General features: G+C 56.9%; 2 protein-coding genes across 2 annotated transcripts in view; one reads left to right on the top strand and one right to left on the bottom strand.

The window, feature by feature from the left end:
* The window catches only part of Prxl2b (peroxiredoxin like 2B), a 6,031-nt gene extending 1,127 nt beyond the window's left edge, over positions 1-4,904 (top strand). The window contains exons 3-8 of the mRNA XM_019207962.2: positions 20-98; positions 381-432; positions 938-1,001; positions 1,090-1,165; positions 1,254-1,474; positions 1,853-4,904. Coding sequence (XP_019063507.1) covers positions 20-98; positions 381-432; positions 938-1,001; positions 1,090-1,165; positions 1,254-1,474; positions 1,853-1,879 — 519 coding nt within the window. The 3' untranslated portion in view covers positions 1,880-4,904. The remainder of the gene's footprint in view (positions 1-19; positions 99-380; positions 433-937; positions 1,002-1,089; positions 1,166-1,253; positions 1,475-1,852) is intronic.
* The window catches only part of LOC104864651 (membrane metallo-endopeptidase-like 1), a 28,776-nt gene continuing 17,213 nt past the window's right edge, over positions 3,268-14,830 (bottom strand). Inside the window, 18 exon segments of the mRNA XM_033767570.1 lie at positions 3,268-3,382; positions 3,460-3,536; positions 3,817-3,912; positions 4,915-4,980; positions 5,082-5,215; positions 5,796-5,915; positions 6,250-6,308; positions 6,538-6,641; positions 6,960-7,043; positions 7,352-7,450; positions 7,791-7,919; positions 8,389-8,482; positions 8,694-8,830; positions 12,398-12,487; positions 12,561-12,695; positions 13,973-14,038; positions 14,508-14,583; positions 14,585-14,624. Of these exon segments, the coding sequence (XP_033623461.1) occupies positions 3,283-3,382; positions 3,460-3,536; positions 3,817-3,912; positions 4,915-4,980; positions 5,082-5,215; positions 5,796-5,915; positions 6,250-6,308; positions 6,538-6,641; positions 6,960-7,043; positions 7,352-7,450; positions 7,791-7,919; positions 8,389-8,482; positions 8,694-8,830; positions 12,398-12,487; positions 12,561-12,695; positions 13,973-14,038; positions 14,508-14,583; positions 14,585-14,624 (1,706 nt within the window). The 3' untranslated portion in view covers positions 3,268-3,282.

The following is a 14,830-nucleotide window of genomic DNA, read 5'->3' as shown; positions in this document are numbered from 1 at the left end:
CCTCGGGCCCCTGGACTAGCACGGCGTGCGCCTGGTGGGCGTGGGCCCTGAGGCCCTGGGCCTGCAGGAGTTCCAGGACGGCGGCTACTTCTCTGGAGGTGCGACCCTTCTTCCCTCTACCCACTCCTGGCCCGGGTCTGGCCCCGCGTGGTGAGGATGACCTCGCTGCTTCCTTGACCCCACTCTGTACCCCACAAAGCCTTCGGCCAGTGGCAGCGCTCCGTGGGTCCCCTCGGTCTCAGTGCCGCCTCTGAACCGTAGGGACAGTAGGCCACGCTGTGCTCCTTGTCCCTGGGTGGTCACCGGACAGGGCACGGAGGGCAGGGTGCAGGAGGCGGAGCCGGAGTGGGGCCGGGGCACACTGTGGCTTCCCTTTCCAGAGCTCTACCTGGATGAAAGCAAGCAGCTCTACAAGGAGCTGGGCTTCAAGCGGTAAGTGTGTCTGTCGGCGTGGCAGCACCCACGGGTGCCCAGGGCTCCCTGATACATCTTCTTGATAACACCCTCCTCTCAGCTGTCTGCTCAGACCTCCCTCAGCTGGCCAGCCCCTCTGTTGGTTTCTCTTGGTTTGGGTGTCTGTAATCGGCCTGGAGCCCAGCATACTGGCTGCTGGTGCCACATGCTGCCTGCCTGGATTGGCAGTGCCAGCTGAGCCACATCCCTGGGCATACCCAGCCTGGAACTGGTCCCACATTCCATGCCTTCCGCAAGGCCCAGGCCAGCCATCTGTGGGCGGGGTGCCCGGTGGCTCCTGTGGCTGCTCCTGGCCAGGCTGGTTGCTGATGTAGCTGCCTGGTGCCATCTCAGAGCCTCTGGTGAGGTGAGTGGGTGGGTTGGGGCCTGCCCTGAGCTGGCCTCAACCTCTGGTGGAAAAGGAGCAGGTGCTGGGTCCCAGGCTCTGCCTGTGAGCCTGGCCCAGCAAGCTGGTTCTTTGCAGATACAACAGCTTGAGCATCCTGCCGGCTGCCCTGGGGAAGCCTGTGCGAGACGTGGCCGCCAAGGTTTGTGGCAGCCAAGGTCCTGTGGGACCAGGGGTGGTGGAAGCCCCTGGGGGTTCCCTCTAGGACTGCCTCTGTTCTGCTGCTCCAGGCCAAGGCCACTGGCATCCAGGGGAACCTGTCTGGGGACTTGCTGCAGAGTGGAGGGCTGCTGGTGGTCAGCAAAGGTGGGTCAGACTGTGTCCTCAGTGGATATCCTTGCTGGATTTGGTGGCTGCACCATGACCATCTCTGGCTTGTCCCATCTCCTTGTAGCTCCTCCTCTTGGTCTGGCCTGGCCTTGGGTGTTGGCTTGGCAGGGTGGTAGAACCAGAGTACCTGCTGCAGGTTGCTTTGACCACCTGCCTGCTGACATAGGTGGTGATAAAGTGCTACTGCACTTCACCCAGAAGTCCCCAGGTGACTATGTGTCCCGGAAGAGCATCCTGCAGGCCCTGGGCATCTCTGCAGATATTGGCACCAGCGAGCCGCCCCAGGTGAGTGAGGCCTGTAAACAGCTGGAGCTGCTGTTGCTGTGATTCCTTTTGCAGAGGAAAGAGGTGGGGGTGGGGGGGACATAACCCAGGGGTAGTGTGGCCAGGCAGGCAGAGCTGGTCCTCCCCTGTGGGCAGTGGGCTGCACCGGGGCTGTAGGCTGGATGAAGAAAAGGCTGCCCTCTTGGCTGCAGGAACCGGGGGTCTGTCAGCTGTCCCTGTCTGTATTAATATGGTCCTGGTAGCTGACTCCTGCCTCAAGTGGACAGGAGTGGCCCGTAGGCCAGGCTGCTTCCTGTGGCCAGCATGCCCCCTTCTCTACATGGGTGGGTAGATGGACCCTGAGCTGTGGCTGACCTGACCAGGCTCCTTTCTCTGCAGTATGACGAGGAGGTGTGTGGAAGGTGACAGCCCCTGCCTTGTGGACCTGAAAGTCATCTGCTTCTGGGAGTATGGTGGGTGCTCAACTGGAACAACTGTGCAGTTAGTTGCTGGGCCGCAACTCTGGACCTTGCCTGATTCTTGGGCAGCACTGAGCCATTAAAACTGCAGTTCCTGGGCACCACTTTTCTTCATTGGCCACACACTGTGTATCTCTGCAGCTCCCATCTCACCCACTGTTGGTCTCTAGGGGCGCCCTGGGTGTGGGTGAGGTCATTGTCCCATCATGAAGGTCATTGTCCTTGCTGGGAATGTGCCCTGCAATGTCTTTGTGGACTCAGGCTTCTGGTGCACAGGATGCTGGGGCAGCCCTCACTGCTGTGCCCTTTGTTTCAAAGTGACCTTGCAGCCTGGGTCACCTTTGGGGACCAGCAGAGAGGAGGTTTTGGGTGGGTGCTGAGGACTCCCATGAGCTCAGGGCTTGTACTGCAGGATCTGGAGGCTGGGTGGGTTTTCAGGGAGGAGGTGGTTTTGACTCCACTAGATGCATTCTGGGACAGCTTCACGCTGAAGGCCCTCTGTGACGGCAGAGTCATCACATGAACCCTACTGCAGCAGCTGCAGGCCTTGGCCTGGCTGTCTCAGCTAGCACAGCATATGCAGTTCCCAGCCACTGTCCCACCCGGTCCTGACAGATCCAGAGCAGGAGTCTGTACCCCACCCCCATGGGAGGCCTCCCCTCTTGAGGGCTCTTTGATCTTAGTGGGTTCTTGGAACCCCAACACCTGCGTTTCCCAGGTCCAAGCCTGGTTGACCGTAATGTCCTGGTCCCTCCACCACAGCCACTTACAAACAGAGCAGGCAATGTCCCCTTTCCTGCTCTGGCTTCCAATGACACAAAACCAAATTTGTAGTCCCACCTGCACTGGGTACCTCCATGCCTCTGCCTGCCTTGAGTCAGGCTCCCTCCCATCTGAAAGTGGATGTTTGGGGATAGCCTGCTTATCCCCAGAAGGGGAGGCTGAGAGCTTATCAGGAGTCCCTCTTTCCTCACTCCCCCCCTTCTTAACTCCCCCACCTGGCACGGTTTGCCAAGCTGGCTGGCACACAGCTCCTTCTCAAAGATGAGGTTGTCACCTTTGAAGCGTTTATTTGGCCCCAGTCTGAAACTTGTGGACACTGAGGACAAGCACGAGGGAGCAGAAGACAGCTGACCGTGTCGGGCTGTGATGGGCCCTGGCCCTTGTGGGTGGTGTGGAGGGCTGCAGCCTGGGCACAGCTTTCCCTGGGTGCTCGCCGAGTGCACAGTGGCTGCAGGGCACAGATGCGGGTCCCTGCCAGCTCCTGCCAGCCCCCACTGGCTGCACCTTAGCCGAGCACCTCCCCTCCCAGCCGTGTGGCATGGGCCATGGAGTGCAGCTCGGCCTTGGCTACCAGATGCGGCATCGCTTCTTGGGGTGCATGGGCGTGCCCTGGGGGCAGTGGAATGCATCGGCGAAGGCAGGCAGGTTCTGTAGGGAGCCTAGCACCCTGTGAAGGAACAGGCTGAAGTGGGGCCATGGCAGGTGAGGTGTGGGGCAGGGTCCCTGGGTGTGCAGTGCACTTGCCTGTACTTCAGGGGGCTGTGGACATCAGTCTTGATGGACTGGATGGCGAACTCGGGCCGGTAGGACCCACACCACACCTACAGGTGCACAAGGGATGTAGCCAAGAGTCGGGGCTGGGAGGGGCTGGTGTTGCCCCTTGGTTTGGGGGGAGACCCCCAGCATTTCTGCCCCTTGGGGATGGGAAGCCTGCAGTTTCGTGTCCTTCCTGCACATGGGCATCGATGCCCCAGTGGCCCAGCCTTTCCTCCAGGAAGCCTGCTGGGCCTGCAGGCTCTGTTTCTGGGAGCTGGCAGCCCCCTGAGCCCTCCAAAGACAGATGGGTGTGGGTGAGCCCTGGGGCTGGGTCTTGTGCGCTACCTGAGCGTAGTTGACAAAGAAAAGCTGTTTGTAGGTGAGCTTCAGCCCAGGCAGCAGCTGGTCCTTGCCACCTTCTGCCATCCACTTTAGGTAGGCCTGTGGGCACCAAACAACACAAGGTGGCAGACACCTGGCACTCCTGCCAGGCCTCTAGAGTCCTCAGATCTCCATGCAGATTGGAGGTCTGGCTCCAGGACTCACCAAGGGGAGGGGGAGCTGTGTGTGCAGTTTGGGCCATTGTGGTGATACCAGCAGGGCACCTGGCCAGGCAGCCAGCAGCTGCACTCTCAGAACAGGCTCCTGAGGCTGCAGGGGCTGGGCTGTTGAGGCTGTCCAGCATGTGGTCTGTAGCAGACAACTCTGCCCACTGCTAGCAAGCTATAGCGGCATGAGCTTCTTGCCCCCGCTATAATTTAGCTGTGTATATTTCAGGAGTCTGACCAAAGCTTACAGGACTTGGACGGGCACATCAAATAGCACAGTTGGGCCAGTACTGCTCCTCTGCTAACGGCTGCTACTGAGAATTAAGTCCTAGTCCGTGAAGTAGCAGGGCTGGGCTGAGTTCACTTCCAATCAAGTTTAACTGGCTCCAACTAAATTCTACTCTTGTACAGCGTTTGTTCTCTTCAGCAAAGACATGCTTGTGCCCACACTCTGCAGTCCTGCCTGCTTGGTCCTTGTTTTCAGCAGGTGTCCCAAGGCCAAGCTCCCTCCTTCCCATGCTTGTAACAAATAAAACACTGGGTGTCCTTGGGAATGTCTTTGTCTTTGCTGCCTGAAGCAGTTTAGATCAGCCCAAGACTCAGTTTCTTTCAAGTCTCTGTGTTTTAACTCCCACTTTCCTATCTCACAAACATCATACTGGCTGACAAAAGGCCAAAAGGATTGTAGGGATCTCTGATGGCATCCCATTACCCTTTCCCTATAGTGGTCCCTGCCTAGCATCTCAAAGAGTCCTCCATACCAGCTCAGAGGGCTGTGATGCCCACTACCTGAGTCCCTCAGGTGCTCTGGGGGCCCTGCTATCTGCCCAGCTGGGAGAAGAGGTGCCAGGCACAGCCCCCTGCCCCGAGGCCCTGCCCCCCCACTGGGACCCACCTTGTATGCCTGGCGCACCCCTCCGTTATCTGCGATGTTTTCCCCAAGGGTGCTGAATCCATTCACCTGTACACAGGACACAGGGTGGAGGCAGCCACACTCTGCTCCCTTCGTCCCACGGCGTTAGGGTGAGGATGAGGGTGGTGCTGGCGGCCTGGCCCACTCACGTTCTGGTTCTCAGCCAGGTCCCAGCTATAGTTGCCGTACTGTTGGACCATGCACTTCGACTGCTCCTGGAAGTGCTGGGCAGAGAAGTTACTCCACCAGTCTAGCATGTTGCCATTCTTGTCGAAGTTCCGGCCTGGGCAGGGTGAGGCAGAGGTGGACTGTCCCCGACCCCAGCAGAGGCTGACCCAGGACCCCACTGTTACCGCATCTCCTCCAGTCCTGCATCTAGGGCTCACAGTTCTGGACCAGCAACTGATCCCCGAAGAGCCTTGCCATGCTCCAGGGGTGTCCAGAGAGGGAGGGTACAGTGGTCTCCACGCCACCCCAAAGTCAGGGGCTGGAATCACTGGCTTTGAAGACCTCCTGTGTTGGCCAAAGTTTCTACACCCAGGAGAGGGAGCACATGACCCTGGGACACAGGGCTGGGTCCCCCATACATAGTGGCAGGGCAGCTATGGGTGGAGTTGGCTTGGGCCAGGAAGGGGAAGTGAGCCTTCAGTCAGAAGTCAGGGTCTCTGGCATGCAGGAGCCAATCTTTGTGCCCGTGCCCCCTTGCCCACAGCAGTTCTCTGCACAGGGCCTGGGCCGCAGCTCCCTGGGATCCTTTGCATGTGTCCTGTGGCCTGACCTCTGTCCCCCTAAGCCACGAAGAGGCTGGGGTATGTGTGGTTGCAGGTGCAGCTCTGGTTGGGCCGACCCCAGGACCCCTTTACCATTGTCATCAAAGCCATGCATGATCTCATGGCCAATCACCATCCCGATGCCCCCAAAGTTCAAGGCTTGTGGCTGCTCCTTGCTGAAAAAGGGTGGTTGGAGGATCCCAGCAGGGAATACTGCCAGGGGGCGGGCAAAGAGTCAGCTGGGAGTGGTCGCATGGCGTGCCTGGCTCAGGCAGGCCCCTCCAGGGGTCCTGTCATCTTATCTGGACTGGGAGGTGGACGGCAGGACCCCCACACATGTACAAATGGCAAAACTGAGGCTCAGAGGTCTGGTGGGAAGGGCTTGAGTGTGGCAGGCTCATGAGCCGCGCCCAGCTTCTTACCCCTCTGTGCTGCCCTCAGGAGCAGCTCCTCTGCTGCACTTTGTCCCTCCCCGCAGGCACAGGAGGGCACCCAAGGGCTGGGTGGCGGGCAGATGGCCAGCAGGAGGGGTGGGATGTGAGCTTACCGATCTGGTTTCGGTTTGGGGAGTAGAACATGTTGACCACTGCGGCCCCAATGATCCAGCTGTGGTACACATACCAGTCACCTAGAGCCTGCACCTCCTGGGACACTCCCTCTGTGCCCTTTCTGCCCGATGTCACAATGGCCACTTCAGAGCAGGTCCCGTGCCATTCCCAATCTCTGGGGACCCTGTGGGAGGTGGCTCCAGCCCATAGAAGCAGAGGGTACTGGGGGGCTGTGATGGCCCCAGTGTCCTTCCCCAGCTAGGCACAAAGCTGTCCCTACCACTCACAGATTCTGGTCCACTTTTTCCTGAAGCTTCCTGAGGCTCCTGTGGGCGCTGGCCTTGAGATTCTGCAGTGTGTTCTCGAAGTACAGGTCCTCTGAGAAGTTCAGCTGGGGGAGAAGGGCCATCACAGCCGGTGTCCCAGTGGGTCCTCAGAAGCAGCCTGAAGGGTCTGGGTATAGGTGGATGGGGTTGCCCTAGCTCTGAATGAACTCCTTAGTCCCTCCTGGCCTCAGTACCCCCATCCATAACTAAGGCTGATACCACTGCTGCCCCAGGAAGGTGGCTGAATTGGTGACTGGGAAGATGGCAGAGTGTCTGGCACAGTGCCCCCTCCCAGGTCATCAAGGGTCTGGTTCCCTGGGGGCAGCTCAGAAGCAGGGGAGGTGGGTGGGGTGGGTAGGGAGCTCTGGAGGGGTGGGGCGCACGCTGGAATACTCCTGGTCCAGGCGCCTGTTGTTCTCCTCGAGTATGTAGTTGGGGTAGCCAATCTGCTCCTGGATGCTCATGGCCTGAGGGGGAGCGGAGAGCAGGCTATAAAGGCTGGCACTGCTCACTGTGGGAGGGAAAGGGGCTAGCGGACCACCTGTGGGCCCCCACAGAATCGGACACAACTGGTGGCTGCCACTATTTGTCCACAGCCTTGCTGGGTCCCTGGGTGCTGGGATTTCCTGCACCCCTACCTTGTGCCCCACGCTGTCCTCTCCAGTGGGGCCAAGACTGCTGGACTTGGTGGATGCCCATAGCTCTATCTTCAGGGCTCCGCAGGAACTGGCTCCAGCACCTCTGCCCCTGCCAGGCCCCTGCCTGGCCCACTCACCTTCTCCTGGGCCTTCTTCTTGGACTCCTTGTCCATCCAGCCTAGCTTGTCCAGGGACTCCACGAACACAGCCCGCACCTTGTTGATGAGCTCTCGGACCTGGGGGCAAGCGAACCCTTGAATCTGGCTGCCCCAGGGGTGTGGGGGTGGGGGTGACACTTTGCTCAGGGTCCTCATCCTGGGTCTGCCTGGCCTGGATTCACAATGTGTACAGCCTGTTCTCCTCCCAGGCGCAGATGCAGGGTCCAGAGTGGAGGGCTGGCTGGGGTCAGGAGGTCAGAGGTCTTCCTCTGTCTGGTGGGCCTAGGGCACACACGGGCCCCTCCAGGTGGAGGGACCGTGGGGCCTACCTGGCCCCGAGTGTGTGGTGGTGGCCACAGGGCTTCTGTGGGGTGGCGGTAGATGGGGCGCCTGGCCCCGGGAAATCAGGGACACCCACCATGTCCTTGCTGTTCCCGGGGAAGGCCTCCTTGACGTACAGGGAGCCCACGGCGCTCTCCATGTTGCTGTTGACGTAGCTGACACATTCCCGCCAGCGCACCTCCTCCACCATGGTGCCGTACAACACCTGGTGGACCGTTAGTTCGGTCCTTCACTCATTCCTTTCACCATATCACTTTCCTGGTCTGTGTGGGGCCCACCCCATCCAGGGTCAGAGGGGACAAGGTGACTCTGAGTGCCTCTGAGCAGTTCTGGGGGAGGCTCCTCCCCAGGCTGGAACTTGGGCCTCTTTTCTGGGAGGTGGGGTGGCTCCTCCTGGGTCCCTGCCCTCTCTCTTGATCTAGATGGCTGCCCCCAAGGTCCAGGCTGGCACTGATCCAGAGCAGCCACTCTGGCCACCAATCTCCACTGGCCTGGCTTCCCATGGATGGAGTAGAAACGAGAATGCCAGCATGTCTCCAGGATGCAAGGGGACAAGAGGGAAACGTCCCCATTAGATGTGATCCTCAGCCCTGCAGTCTTTGCTCACCTTGGCTGCAACCCCCACTCACAATGGGCCGGCCGGCCTGGTGGGCGGAGCCTCCTCTGGAACTTACCTTGCTGTAGTTCACCCGAGTGTCCTTGAACCGCTGGCTCAGGCTGCTGATGCGATCCAGCACCAGGCGCCAAACAAGATAGTTCTGCAGGGTCCTGGCAGGGAGGAGGGACGTGGTGAGCACTCTGTGGGTGGGGACCCCCACCCTTGAGAGGCCCCCGTCTCCAGTGCAGGGCTCCCTGGCCATCAGAGGAACCTCCAGCCCTTCAGCCCTGGGGTGACCGGAGACTCCCTTTCCTGAGAGCAGTGCTGGCAGGGGTGGGGAGAGCAAAGAAGCTGAGGCCCCTCGGGACTCCCCAGCCTCACCTGGCCGAGTAGAGGTCGATGATGCTCTCAAGGTTCTGCAGGTAAGGGATGCCGTAGACCACTACTTCCTCATTGGGCAGCAGCTCAATTTTGACGGAGGACAGCACAGTTTGTATAAAGAGAGTCCAGTTAAAACCCTGGAGATGAAAGAAGCAAGGACACAGGCAGAGAAGTCCTGTGCATCTGAGAAACAAGATTCCCAGGAACACTCAAGAAATGAGAGCAATGTGGGATCAGGGGAAAGGTGGAGCATTTCTACAGGGCCTAAGGACTGAAAACTGGGAAGAGTATATGTCAGGAGAGTTGAAAAATTAAGTGTAACTGGGAAAATTCCTGCAAAAACACAGCTTAGCAAAAACGACCAAAGAAGAGGTAGAAAGCACTAGTAGTCTTGTGGACTCACTAAGCTGAATATTTAATTTGAGATGTCCCACAAAAAAACTTCCAGGCCCATTGGGTTTTAGAATTATTTTACTGGTATCTGGCATTTAAGAGACCTCACCTCCAAGCTTACTCAGCAATTTCCAGAGAGGAGAAAAAGCAAATTCCTTCAACTTCCTCAGTGAGGCCAAGAATAAGGACATCTTACAAGAAATGAAATAATAACCAGTCTAACTTATGACTGTAGGTACAGAAATTCTAAGCAAAATATCAGCAAACAGAATTTGCCTAAACCAGCAGAAAATGGCTGTACATTAAAGCCAAATTAAGTGTATTCAAGGAATGTAAATTTGATGTCATAATGGGGAATCAATTCTCTATTGGTCAGGAAGATAACTGAATAAAGGTAGAAAATAGAACGATGACTTCAGTAGATGCAGAAAAAGGCATTTAGTAAACTCTGCTGTCATTCATGGAAACATCTGGCAAACTAATAGCCTCAGAGATCCATAATCAGATAAAGGGAGTCCTTAGAACAGAACATGGTCCACATCAACATGGAACCAAATTGGGTGGGTTCAAGGCTCTGGAAAGACATGACACCCACTGTCCCAGCCAGACACGATAAGAAAATGAAATAAATCAATGACATGAGACTGGAAATAAATAAAACGGCTGTTTTTCACAAATGACCGTGTTTTGTGTGAATAAAATCTGAAGGCGTCCACAGATACAGCTTTAGGCCTAGCCAGTTGAGTAAAAACTCTATACGCTCCCAACAAACAATAAAAAGATACATCATAAAATGTTACTTGTTTTTAGTAGTATAAAACACTTAGAAACAAATCTTATAAAAGCCCCATGAGAACTTGAAATAGAAAGCCAAGAAACTCATTGAAAGAAATGAAAGGATCGATAGTTGGAAGTATATCATGTACCGGAAGACTCAGTGTTTGGAAGGTGCTAATCTTCCTCAAATGCATGAAGATCCGCAGCAATTCCTGCTGAAATTCCAGCAGGTTTTCCTGTGGAATCAGCAAGCTGATTTCAATGAAAATGCAAAGCACCCAGAATAATCCACACAGTCGTGAAGAACAAAGCTGTGAGCTTTGACTGTTGCTGTCCCGACTTACTAGAAAGCTATAGTAGTGGTGGGCAGACCGCATGGATAGGCCATGGGACAGAGCCATCCAGCAGCACACAACCACACAGACACTTGACTGACACAAAGACAGCACATGGCCAATGGACACGGAGATCTTATCAACAAACGGTGCTGGTTTACCTGAAATCCAGAGGAAGGACAAGACAATCCTGACATCGCCTTGTCCTCACAAAATCAACTCTTAGTACATTGTAGACCTGGACACCCTTGAGGTAGGCAAAGACTACTGAAGTAGAGCACAGAAGACACTAACCACAAAGAGGAGATTGCTGCCTTTGATAAGATGATAAATTGGACAATTAAAAAAATCTCTTTGGAGACGAACCACAATGAGGAGAACCAGCTGCATAGTGGGAAGGGTGCCGTACATACCAGCAAACCACAGGCTGCATCCAAAGTCTCCGAAGACTGCTAAGAACAAGGCAGGCAGCCAGCAGGACAAGAGGGCAAGAGGCTTGAACAGATGTGTCCCAGGGAGACAGCCCTCAGCCTAGCCATGAGAAGCGCAACGGTGATTGAATACACAAGGAGCATTTCAATTTTAAAAGTAGCCTCATAAAAACATCACGCTGTGTCCTCATCCACATTATTCACTGATTTGTTCCAGTGTGACTTCTGGCTCTTCCCCAAAGTCAAATGACCTTGAAAAGCCAACATTTTGTATTAATTTAGGACACTGAAGCAGCCAGGACAGTGCAACTAGACACTCAGGGAAGAAGATTCCAGAGCTGCTGCTGCTTGAAGTGGCAAGAATGATGGGATGAATTAGAGTGGAGGGGAAGGATTTCAAGGAGGCTTCTCAGCAGCATGACTGTTACTGTAGTAAATAAAAAAATTTAAACATTCTCTATTTTTCTATTTGCTTAACTTCTCTGGCCTCAGGGAAGCCAAGGTGAGCCCAGATGGGTGCCCCCCATGTTCCCTAGAAGGGCTAAGATGAGAAGAGGGGATGCTACCAGGCCCTGGGCAAGGCCATGCCACACCCCATGGCTGGAGACATAAACTACTACGAAGAGGGCCTGTGCGTTGGAGGTCCACACCTCTACCCTGGCAGCTTCACTCCCAGTGGGCACAGGCAGAACCCCACCGGGCATTCCTCCAAAGCCACAATCCAGCATGAGCCAGGCAGCATTGCTTAGCAGTGTCCAAAACTGGGGCCCACCCAGAACCTGATCTCAGGGGTCAGGGACACAGCTGCTGTATGTCCTCAAACCTCAATGCTAGCAGCCACCAAGCCGGGTGAAGGGCTGCACGGTGTCCTGGTGTGCGCGGGTCTGGTCACAGGGGCACAGCAGAAGCCCAGGGCAACAGGTGCCCGGATGGAGGGAGAGCTGGGTGGCTCTGGGCGGGGGCAGAGGCAGTGATGGGAAGGGACACCGGAGCTCTGGGTGCCAGGAATGATGGAGTCTTGGCCTGAGCAGTGTTGGTATACATGGCTCACTGCATGGCCATTCTAAGCATGGTAAACCAAACGCCCCCAAAATCCAAGTCCCAGATGTCCCCGCCCGCCCCATGCACCTCCATGGTGACTCCAGGGTTTGAGCCTTTCTCAACTTCCCACATTTCACCCATTGCCCGTCCTGTGGGTTCCCCCCTCACATACACTCAGGAGTCATCTCACTGCCTCCCGGACTGGCTGCCCTGTGCCCCAGCCGGGCTGGACTACAGCCCTGGGCCACGTCCTCTGGGCCCATCTCAGCAGCCTAGTCCTTGTAATCATGAAGCAGCCATGTCCCATTTCTCACCCAAACTCCTCCTGGGGGTCCAAGCCTTCACACCCTTGGGCCATGTGGTCCACTGATCCCCATCTCCCTCCAGCAACCGGCCTGTGGCCCTTGGCTAAGCACTGAGCAGGTGGGGCTGGGTCCAGGGTGCTGGGTCTCCTGCCGCAGTCTGGTGTGCTCCTCTGCATGCCGCCAGGGCTAAGATGGCATCTGCCCAGCCTTCACCATCCCAGAACAGTTCACAGGCCCCGAGCTTTGGTATCCTGATAAACTAGGTCTTCACCATACCTCATGGGGACCAGGTGACACCCACTGGCCTGTCCAGCCTCACTGTGTACACTGTGGGGTTGGTGGTGGGCTTATGCTGAGGGACTCTGAGGCCTTGGTGGGGCCCTGGGACTCAGCTGGTCTCTGGAAGGGTGTGGTAGCCTCACCTTTAGGCTGAACCTGTCCTGAAGCTGCTGCAGGTTCATCCTGTGGTACAATTCGGTGACGTCGTGCCTCTCCTCAGAGGGTGTGGTAGCCTGTGGAGGCCAGGATATGTGGGTGGGCAGTCAGGGCCTGGCCCTGCGACCCCCAGCCTGGGCCCTGCCTCACATTGGCCAGGTGAGTCTCCAGCTCCAGCACCTGTGCCATGTCCTGCTGCACCAGGGGGCTGTCCCCAGGCAGCTTGTTGTCCCTCCGCAGCATGGTGGCCACTGATGTCATGAACTGCAGGTAGGCATCCTGCACCTGGGCCAAAGGAAGAGATCTTTGGGCTGGGGTGGAGGACACAGAGCAGCCCTCGAACCCCGGGACACACAGCGAGGGATGGGAGAGAAACAGGAGCTGCCCTGCCTCGGCCAGGTCAACTTGACCCCACTCCTGATGAGCTGGGTGCTCCCTGCACTGGGCCTGCCCCAAACTGGGGGCTAAGTGTGCCAGGGCCCTTCTGGGTAGCCCAGGCTGAGCTTCTGTCCCAGCCCTACCACTGGCCAAGTGAGCAGCCTGAGGGTTTGTGGCGGGGATGCTGTGCAGAGCTGCCCAGGCTGCCCTGCTCAGGCTCCCAGCATCGCCTCCTGCCTGGGCCTCCCTTCCTCATGCCTGCACCTGGCAAGCCTGTGCCCCCAGCCAGGCTCAGCCAGATCTGTCCTGGGCTCCTTCCTCTGGCTACAGCTATCCTCCTCCTGGCTCCCTGGCCTTTGCCCAGCCTTTCCTGTGTGGCTGCCACCCTCTGCTTTCCACACTGCTCATGTGATGCCCTTGGCCTTGGGGCCTGCTCTGTCTTCCTTTGCCTCCTCCTCTTGGTCCCAGCCTTCTCCAGCCACCTCTCCTCCCTGACTAAGCTCCATGTGCAGGAACAGAAAGCCAGACAGCACAGGCCTGGCTACCTTGGATCCTGGCATGTGGACCTGGCTCTGAAGCAGGACTTAAAAGAAAAACAAGTCCTTTCTAGCCCCCCCATTGGGCAGCCCCCATCACCCCCACTCCCCTGTAGCTGTCACTCCTTATTCTGATACAAATAAAATTAACAACTATGTCCTGTAAACAAAGTTCATGACATTCTCTTCTCATATGATGAATCATAAGAGTCTCCTTTTTTTTTTTGATATCGGGGATCGAACTCGGGTTCTTGCACTTGCTAGGCAGGTGGTGGAACCACTGAGCTAAATCCCTGGCCCAAGAGTCTGTTTTCTTTAAGGCAAAGTTATGAAACTGTCTGCCCTTGTCCTATTTGGGTAAACTCACTTGCTACCTCACTAGAAAAACCACCACCCTCCAACAAAATGCACGCAAGCTGGATTCTCTCTGTACAGTGCTCAGCCAAGTTGACACAGAGTCCACTGAGCCCATGCACACCTTAAATAAATCCTCCTGGCTCCCATTTGGTCCCTCTCATCTCTTGGAGTTCTGCATAGGGTGTTGGGGCCCAGCTGAGCTGCTGAAGGGTGACCCGCAGGTGTGCACAGAAGCTGGCAGTAGGGAGGAAGGGCTGGTAGGCAGAGAGGAGCACTGGGGCCTCAGTTTACCTTCTGGTTGCTGCTTTCCTTGATGTAGTACTCCCGGGATGGCATGCCCAGCATGGGCTGGTCTATCTGGAAACACAGAGGTTGGGACCCTGGCGGGGGCCGGGACTCTGTGCAGTCTGGCAGAACTGCAGCAGTGCGCAGCCCCTGGGACCCCAGGCCCTGCCTTGGTTGACAGGAACAGTGCAGAGATGGAGGAGGGGACTTACGGGAGGCTGGTGAAGGGCCACATAACACCCCTAGGGTAGTGTCCACGTTTCCCTGGCCTTTTAGCTGTGGCCGGTGTGTGGCCCTTTGAGGTCCAAGGGCTGCACTGTTCATGAGGATGAGGCCACTAGGCCACCTTCTGACCAGAGCCTGGGCCATAGCCCATCAAAGCCTGCTCAGCAGCCTGTTCTGGACCCCAATGTGGACAGGCAGAGCTTGGGAAGCCAAGCCCAGGAACCCCCAGAGCTCACCAACCCCCCGGCCACTGCCCTGGCCCATTCTCTCTGTGTGGCAAGACCCTGGCCAGGCGTAGGCCCCATCTGGTGCATACGTAGATGATGTGGCGGCTGGAGTTCAGGTCGTCATTCCACACGAAGAGGTCGATGAGCACCCGCCGGTTGAACTGTGTTCATCACCGCCAGCTGCCGCTCCAGCTCCCATGTGGGGCCTGGGGAGCAGCACCCAGCTGGGGGGCTGAGGACTCGGTCCAGCCCTTCCTGGCCAGTGCCTAGACTCCTAAGCTCAGAATTAAGGTGTGTGGGACCCCTGCCTGCTTAGGGTGGCAAGCTCCCGCGGGGCTGTGGAGGCTAGGACAGGGGAACATAATTCCTGACCAGCCCCTGGAGATGCCACTCTGCCACCATTGCTCAGAGC

Source organism: Fukomys damarensis, unplaced genomic scaffold, assembly GCF_012274545.1.
Source record: "Fukomys damarensis isolate Sample0158 unplaced genomic scaffold, DMR_v1.0_HiC HiC_scaffold_23, whole genome shotgun sequence".
NCBI classification, from domain to species: domain Eukaryota; kingdom Metazoa; phylum Chordata; class Mammalia; order Rodentia; family Bathyergidae; genus Fukomys; species Fukomys damarensis.
This window is presented reverse-complemented; position numbering and strand designations above follow the sequence as displayed.